The sequence below is a fragment of the Hipposideros armiger genome, unplaced genomic scaffold (genome assembly GCF_001890085.2).
Source record: "Hipposideros armiger isolate ML-2016 unplaced genomic scaffold, ASM189008v1 scaffold_102, whole genome shotgun sequence".
Lineage (NCBI taxonomy): Eukaryota > Metazoa > Chordata > Mammalia > Chiroptera > Hipposideridae > Hipposideros > Hipposideros armiger.
The window spans coordinates 981,410-989,521 of NW_017731452.1; the positions used below are offsets into that span (position 1 = coordinate 981,410).

Below are 8,112 nucleotides of genomic sequence, written 5' to 3' on the forward strand. Positions count from 1 at the left end.
TTGGCTTAGTGAATGGTGGTGGTGGTGACAGGGTGGGCGAAGGGATCAGGGTGGCAGAGACTGTTACACAGTGTGGTGGGGACACTGTGGGGATGGCGACTAACTGTAGGAGCAGCTTTCCTAGTGAGGAATAATGACAAGGCTGGAGAGGTGGGTAGGAATGCATCCGGTAAAGATGAGTAAGGAAGTGTAATACAGGAAGAAAGAATAGCGTGATGGAGTGATGAAGCCATAGTGTTGGGACTAAGTCAGTGGTTTTCAGCTGGGGACAGTTTTACCCCCAGAGGGCATTTGGTAATGTTTGGAGATGTTTTTATAGTGATTACCCGGCGGGGAGGGGGAGATCTACTGGCCTCCAGTGCGTAGAAGCCAGGGATGCTGCTAAACATCCTACAGTGCCTAGGACAGCCCCTCCCAACAAAGAACTATCCAGCCCCAAATGTCAATAGTACTCAAGTTGAGAAATGCTGGACTAAAGTCCTCCAGGGGATACACACAACTGGCAAAGACGGCTGCCTCTTTTCCAGACTCCCCTCTCCCCACATCAGACATGAAAATAAGTAAACGATCCATTAACAAACTACAGAAATGGTTCTCCAACTATTTCGTTCTAATTTGATTGTGTTTCTTTTGGTGCTGGGTAGAATTTACAGAGTCAAAGTTCCAGTTTCTGGAGGGTTCTGAGAGTTGAAATGGTTAATACAGGTTTAATATAGGTGGCAAAAAGGAACATGACGGGCACTTAGGAACATTGATAATATTTGTGTTATTGCTCTGTTTATTTACACCCTGTCTCCTTCCAGGACTGAAGAGGTTCAAAAAAGGAAAGGTCTTGACTTTTTTTTAAAAGTGGGAAAATCATATTGTTAGGAAAATAAGCGTGAGAAAGACAGGTCCAAAACAGGCATGAGATTTGTGCCCCAAATTCTTTACCAGTGTACATTCCCCAAGGGCCTGAGGGTTGGCTCCGGGAGAGCTATGGGCTACTTGCCACAATAGGAAAGGTAGAGAAATGATTAATAATGTGGTTGAAAATGTATCTGCCATCCCTCAACAAATGTTTGTGAAATTCAAGGCTTGCCGAATGTACAGCTGCTACACAGCTGTGGTTCAATGAGTGCTCGAGCCACATGCCTGGTTTTGAATCCCAGTTCTGCCCCTTCCTAGCTGTGCAGCTTTAGGTAAGTCACTTAACCTTTCTGTACGCAGTTTCCCCAATGTGCCTCATGGGGTCATTGTGAGGAGTAAATGTGTTAACATGGACAAAGTGCTTAGCTCAGTGTCTGACATGTGCCAGGCGCGCTGCAAATAGAAACTATTTTTATTATCATATGAAGTTAGAAAGGATGGTTTTGATTTAGTGAAATTTGTGAATTTGGAGTCAGACTGCTTTGCACGGTTAACTTCACCTGCTACTATCATTATCATTAGGGTCTGAAAGCAAAGGGCACACTTGAGTGTGCACAAGCTCTGCAGGAGTTTTAAGGTGGAATAGAAAATTAAGATAGCTGAGCAAGAAATTCCTTTATGATACCAAATATGCCTTTTATTTCTAAGTCTTTCTTGCCTGTAGAGAAGAAAATTCCTTTCTAGAAACTTCCAAAGCCATAATTCCATTCCTTGGCATGCCCTTTCTTCAGTTTGCTTCTAACAGACCAACCAGTATTGGACCAGGCCTCTGAAAGGGAACAGTCTTCATTCTTGACCTCCAACTATAAAGCATTTTGATAATTGGCACCCCTGTTTTGAGCAAGAAAATCGCAACCTCCATCCTAACTATGTTTTTGTGAGTGCCTTCATCAAACCCAGACACCCTGAAATTATTTTATTAACACTGTGTGTTGTGATTGTGCATTTAAGAAAGAAAGGGAAAACATTATTTGCAAAGTGTATGTAATTGAGGACCAATTTGGTGACCCACAGCAGGCTGTCAGCATCATGGTAATTACAGCCACAGCAACAAAGCAGCCGTGAGTGACACAAAGCCTGTCTTCAGGGGACATGCGCCAGACAGCATCCTTCCTTAGGCTCCATGCTCACTCCCTGTTGATTCTGTAGTTGAGATGATCCTTCAGAACATCAAAGTTCAAATGCAAACAGAGGGCCTTTAATTCAAATCTCATGTTGCAGGAAGTACTAATCATTCCAGAATCAGGGAATGTTTGGCGGGGGGTGGGGGTGGGGGGGAACTTTGGCAGCCAGTGTTGGCACTTAGGGGGCATATGAATACCCCGTGGCCACACTTAGAATGAATTCGAAACCTCTTACCATGGCTATCCCTGACCACCCTATTCAAAATGCCTCTACCCTGCCCTGCCCTTTTTGATTTCAGCATCTCTTTTTATTTCCTTCAGAGCCTTTAGGACCATTGACAATTGTGTTGCTCATAGGTTTTACTTATTTCAGTTGTCTCCCTCATTAGAATGTAAGAGTCACAAGGGCCTATGATGCACCTGTCTCATTCACTGTGATGCCTGGTGCCTGGCATAAAGCCACAAATAGTAGGCGATCCTAAGATGCTTGCAAAGTGAGTGAGTGAATCATCAATGCTGTACTGGCTGCTTAGGAGGCTGGGAGGAGAGAAGACAGCTCTTATGAGAAACAGCAATCCCCTGTTGTCGAGGGGAAGGGGGTCAAAGTACAGGCCCAAATTAGTTTAATTCTAGCAAGTGTATCTCTAGGTGGGAATGGGGATCCAAGTAGGTTCAGATTAGGATGAATGCCCAGGGATGTGGCGGACAAAGTAACCACTGCAGTCAGAGCATGATTATCTAAGACAGCGGTTCACACACTTGCCTGTGTCTAAAAATCATCCCAGGAGCTCACTCAAATTGTAGGATTCCATTTGTATCTCTAACTCAGCAGGATGGGGATACAGAGAAATCTCAGGTACCTGCAGAAACCTGGTCAGAAAGTGGTCAAACTCAAAGGTTGGTCTCTCCACGGAGCAAATAAAATGCACTCACGCTAAGTTCCTTTTCGACCAATGATTAAAAACATGTACACAATCAATCTCACTTGAAATCAAACTAAAGCTTTCTGGAGTTCCACTGACATTCCCATCTGTCTGCCTCATGTAGACAAAAGCAGCCCCAGTCACAGCCCTGTCCGTGTGTAGCGTGCAGGGTGGGAATGCAGGCGTCCAGGAAGATGAAGGACAAACAAGGCTTCGGTTAGTAGGTTAATGTCCTTAACGTGGAAGAGCTCACAACATGCGAATCACTGCCTCCCCATAGTGGGTGAGACGTGCGCGGATACTTACTGATTTTGCAAAGCTAAAGAAGCTCTTGGTCTCTCCAGTTACCATGTTGGATGAACCTGAAAATGGAAGATTCCCAAATCAGACTACTGCTGGGTGAAAATCAACATCTCTTGTTATGCATGGGATAACGGCAGTTTGTTTGGCCCAGGACGGTCAAGAACTTGAGTCAGCCTGGGAAAAATGGTGATAATGGAGGGGGTGGGTGGTGTCAAGTGGCCTTAATTTTAACCAAGTATCGCTGGATCAATGAGGAAGTAATATTTCTCAAGATGACTTTCATTACTTTAGGAAATTGGGCATGTGGTAAAAACATGGTGTAGGCCAGCATTCTAATAAAATGATGAGTTGCCGACATGTCTCATTGGTTCTGTGCTTCGAGACTAAGACATGAGCTCCTAGTATAAGCTTCCTCTATGGTTTGAACTGGATTCCTCGGCAAGTGAGAGGCTTGGGGTTCTGATCTGGGTTGAGCATTTAAATGGTGGGGAGAGGTTGGGCTGAGCTAGAATTTAGATAGATGAAAAAAATGGGGTACGGAGGAGCAGAAAAGTGTGAAGCACGTTCAGAAGCCACGAAAATAGCGTGACCAACGTGTTAGCTCCAAAGAAGTCTGAGCAGCAAGGTAAAAATGACTTGAGAGCAATGTGGTGAGAAGCAGAGCTTTGGTATTTGGAACATGCACTGTTCAGAAGGAAGATAGGAGATGAAGTCAGGAAAGCTTCCCAAAGATGCTCTTACAGAGAGAAAAGATCCCTCTGGGGGGTTCCCAGAGGGGTTGAATGAGAGGGCTCTTAACAGTTCAGTTACCATATTGGGGTCTTTTCAAGGAGTTTCCTTCCTTGTCCCCAAAGAATTGGGAGTAAGTCCTTCTCAGAGAACTGCTATTTAATGAAAATACAGTATATATTTTAAACTTAATTGTTTGGCCTGGGTAAACTAGTAGTCAGTCAGTTAATCACTGCTTCTAATCTTATGTAGTGACTACCACCAAGCATCAGGCTTAGACTACTTAGGAATCAAGTAATCACTGTAATGAATTAGAGGCTTGCAATATGATCAAGTTGTATTCCACCAAAATGAAATGGAACTGGGGCAAAATTAGAATCAGTAACTAAGTAAGGATGAATCAGTGGTCCATTGCATTTGACTTGTACGTCAGTCATAGCCAATATCCTTACCTTGCGCACTGACGCTCAGAGCGTCTCTTATCAATAGTAAAATTTAAAAATTATGCATCTACCTCTAAGGGCTTTCAAATACATGACCATTATTGAAAATATTAAAATGCTCCAGCAGCGGAAAGTTTATTTCCTGTCTTTCTTTCATAAGATCTAACGATAACAAAAAGATGCTTGAATAGTTACACCTCTCAAATGTCTCTTTTATAAGCTTCTCAGCTAATAGCAGGAAAATTAGTATTTTTTTTTCTGAGTTACACAGAGCCCCAAGGCTCAATTTTCTGTTATACCTACAGGGCAAAGAGGTGCCAAATAGCTCAAATATCCGGCTTTGGACTGATTGATATCTGGCTTCAGATATTCTGTTTTGACTTTGTGGTGGCTAACATTTAAGTTAGTTTTCACGCCTCAAAGAAAGAGAAGAAGAGGGAGAGGAGGTCTCACTCTGCTAGAGAAAACCTACTCCCAGATGTCTTTCCTAAATCCCCCCACATCCAAGACTCAGAAGCAGAGCTGTGCTCCATCCATCCAGGGCTTCGGTTTTGATTGGGACACACAGGAGTAGTTTAGAGGAAGGAGTGTCTGTACTTTGCAATTTCACTTCCAGTGCTGAAAAACCTCCCTTCAAACCCCCATGTCTTAGCCACTCCTCTCCATCCTCCTGTGGGTCCTTTGTGCCTTCATTCTTTGAGGTTCCTTGGAAGCCATGAGTATGTCCCACCTGCGTCACTTTCCGTAGGTCCAGTCCCACCTCAGTGACTACACTGGCTTGGCATTATCCTCTTTGGAATGAGAAGGACTCATGGGAATAACAAGGCAGTAGGCACATATGTTACTTTTATCTTTGAAAACAAGTAATGGCGATAGCAATCTTATGGGAAACATTACAAAATGAAACGCATCAATCTCATTACCCTGACATAGCAACACACTTCCTCTTTCAGAGCCTTTGTCTGTAAACACATGTGCAGTGCCCCCTGTCAGTGGCCACGTCCCCGCCACTCTAGCACTCACCATATAAAATGTAGGTCCCCAGGGGTTTGAGAAGGCTGAGACCCTTTCCAGTGTTGTCCCCACAGAGGCAGTCCAAAACAATGTCCACTCCTTCAGCAGAGATTCTAAATGGTGGGAAGACAAAGGACAATACTGTAACCTGTCAGGGACCAAACAGTCAATCCCTTTCCCTTTCCCAGGAAGAGAGAGAGCTCTTGGAGTAGCACTAAATAGGGCAGAGGCCTGGGAGGTGGGTTCATCCTCCTGGGTCCAACTATAAGAATTTCACACAGCTGGGGGCAGCTAAGAATCTGGCTGCTGACTGATATTGGGAACCAGCCTGCGCTAGGAGGACGAGCATGGGCATCAGACAGTTTGAGTTTGCTGTCTCAACTCAGCATCACTCAGCTTCTCTGAGCCTTAGCTTTGTCTTTTGTAAAGTGGAGCTAGCATGTTTCTTCATGCTAAAAATGAAGTGACGTGACCAATGAAAGGCTTGGCCCATTGCCAGCCACATAACAGTCACCCCATAAGTCAGTCAGTGGACAATTCATTATTTGTGGAGCTTGAGGTATGAGCCAGGCAAGCTCTGTCCAAGGTGCTGGAGGTACCGTGGTGAACAAAACAAACAAGTTCCATGTATTCATTGAGCTTCAGGTGTCCTAGGGATTGGCTTTCTGCCCTCCCCACCTCCCTCCTCAGTGAAGATATCAAAGGCACGTTAATTTAACTTGCAAACTTCTACTTGTCTTATCTCCAGGTTCAATCTAAAACGGCCTTAGAAGGAAAGGGTTAAATAGAGAGGATCTTCCTATAGCAGTGGAAGGTTCCAGGCTAGAGAGAATCCACATTTGTACTCTATTAGGAAGAAGATCCTATCTTCCATTCATTTATTTACACATTCATTGAGGCACTCACTCACTCACTCACTCACTCACTCGCTCACTCATGCATTTAACAAAAATCTACTGGGCTTCTATTGTTAGAAGGTATTGCACAGGAGGGAGCTATAGAACAGGAGGACTGTAAAGAAGATATCCATGCCCACAGAGCTCCCAGTTGTGGCTGGACCCTGCTGTGCTCAGAGAAGAACGGCATGTCCTCAGATTTGTGAGTTTGCAGGATTATCTTGTCTTCACACAGCTTCATTTCTCTATCCCACCCTCATCCCCCAGCAAAGTTCAGGCTCTGCAGCGCTTATCAACAGCTGTGTCCATAGTGTCACTCACTAGTGAATTCCACATGCATCTCCTGAGTCCCGACACTAGTTTGACTGCCCCACGCCCCATGACAGCTGAGTCTTGACGTGAGTGTGCCTTTCAAAACGCTCAAGTCCAAAATCCAACCTATTACAAAGGCGCATCCAAAATGATCAGCTTAGCTTTCCCCTAATAGAGCTTTTATCTGAGCACGTGTCTCCTTTCAAGTGCCACCTGTAAGTTCACAACTAAGGCATTTGGCCAGCAGATCTCAAACCTAAGTGTGCATCGAATCTCCTGGAGAGTTCATTGGCTCATTAAAACACAGATTGCAGCTTGCCCACCCTCCCTTTCTCCTCCTAGCTTCTGATTCTGGGGCCCAAGGATTTGCATTTCTAACAAGTTCTCAGGAGATGCTAATTCAACCTCCACACTTGGAGAACCACTGGTCTACACCAGTCACTCAGGAGCCAAGCCAGCATTTTATTTTTATTAGTAATTAATTTGTTCATTGAATATTAGTATTGGCACTGCACTTGGCACTGGGGGATATAGTGGTGAGCCCAAACAGGTTTGGTTTCTCCTCTTTCAGAGCTTATGTTAGGCAGACATGAACCAATAATTACACAAATAAAAATTAAATTGAAACTGAATGCAGCAAAAATGCTGAGACCATTTGAATCCAGGGTTTGCTTCATCGGGGCTACCAGAAAAGGTGTCCCTGGAAAAGTGATGAGCAGAGAGTGAAGGAGTTAGCTAGGTAAAGAGTGGTGGGAATAGTGTTTCAGGCAGAGGGAACAGCATGTGCAAAAGCCCTGGTGAGCAGGAAAACTGGGAAGCAGCCTGTTGTGAGGGCTGGCGTGGAAAAAAAATGAGAGGGAGCTTGCTGCAAGGTGAGGCTAGAGAGGCAGGCAGGAGTTGAAATACACAGGCTGTTGGTAGGCTCGAACCTGGTGTCTCCCCCCTGGCGATTAGGCCTCTACCTTACATCATGGGCTGACTAACAATGCCCCTGTCTTTCTCACTTCTACCAGGCCATGTTCTGCAAAGTCTGCTCACCCCTCTGGAAGTGGGACCCTGCTCTGCTTCTATGAGCCAGCCCTTCTGGGCCATCAAGTCCTCCCTGTAAACTCCATTTCCCCAAAACCTCTCTCCTGCCCTGCAGAAGGCCCATCTGTACCAAATGTTAGGTACAGGTTCCTGTGGAAGGTTCCAAATGTTAGGCTGGGCACTCCTAAGGGACTTGCCCAGCCCCACATTCTCACTTCTTGCCTGATGCCCCTCACATCTATATTCTTCTTGAGGGTCCACATTTTCTCCCACAACCTGCCAAACACACCTTCTTGTATTAGTTGTCCCTACTTGGGCCTGTTGCTCTAGCCACTGGACTCTGGTTCTGCAGAAACGCAGGGCAGGCCCACAGGAAGGGGTGACCTATAAGCTCCCGCCCACTTCCCCATCCTCACTTCCCACTCATTGT

General features: G+C 45.2%; 1 protein-coding gene across 1 annotated transcript in view; it reads right to left on the minus strand.

Moving 5' to 3' along the window:
- Positions 1–3,205: 3,205 nt before the first annotated feature.
- VAT1L (vesicle amine transport 1 like) overlaps positions 3,206–8,112 on the minus strand; it is a 91,139-nt gene continuing 86,232 nt past the window's right edge. The window contains exons 5-6 of the mRNA XM_019646404.1: positions 5,455–5,558; positions 3,206–3,318 (exon numbers count right to left, since the gene is read on the minus strand). Of these exons, the coding sequence (XP_019501949.1) occupies positions 3,206–3,318; positions 5,455–5,558 (217 nt within the window). The remainder of the gene's footprint in view (positions 3,319–5,454; positions 5,559–8,112) is intronic.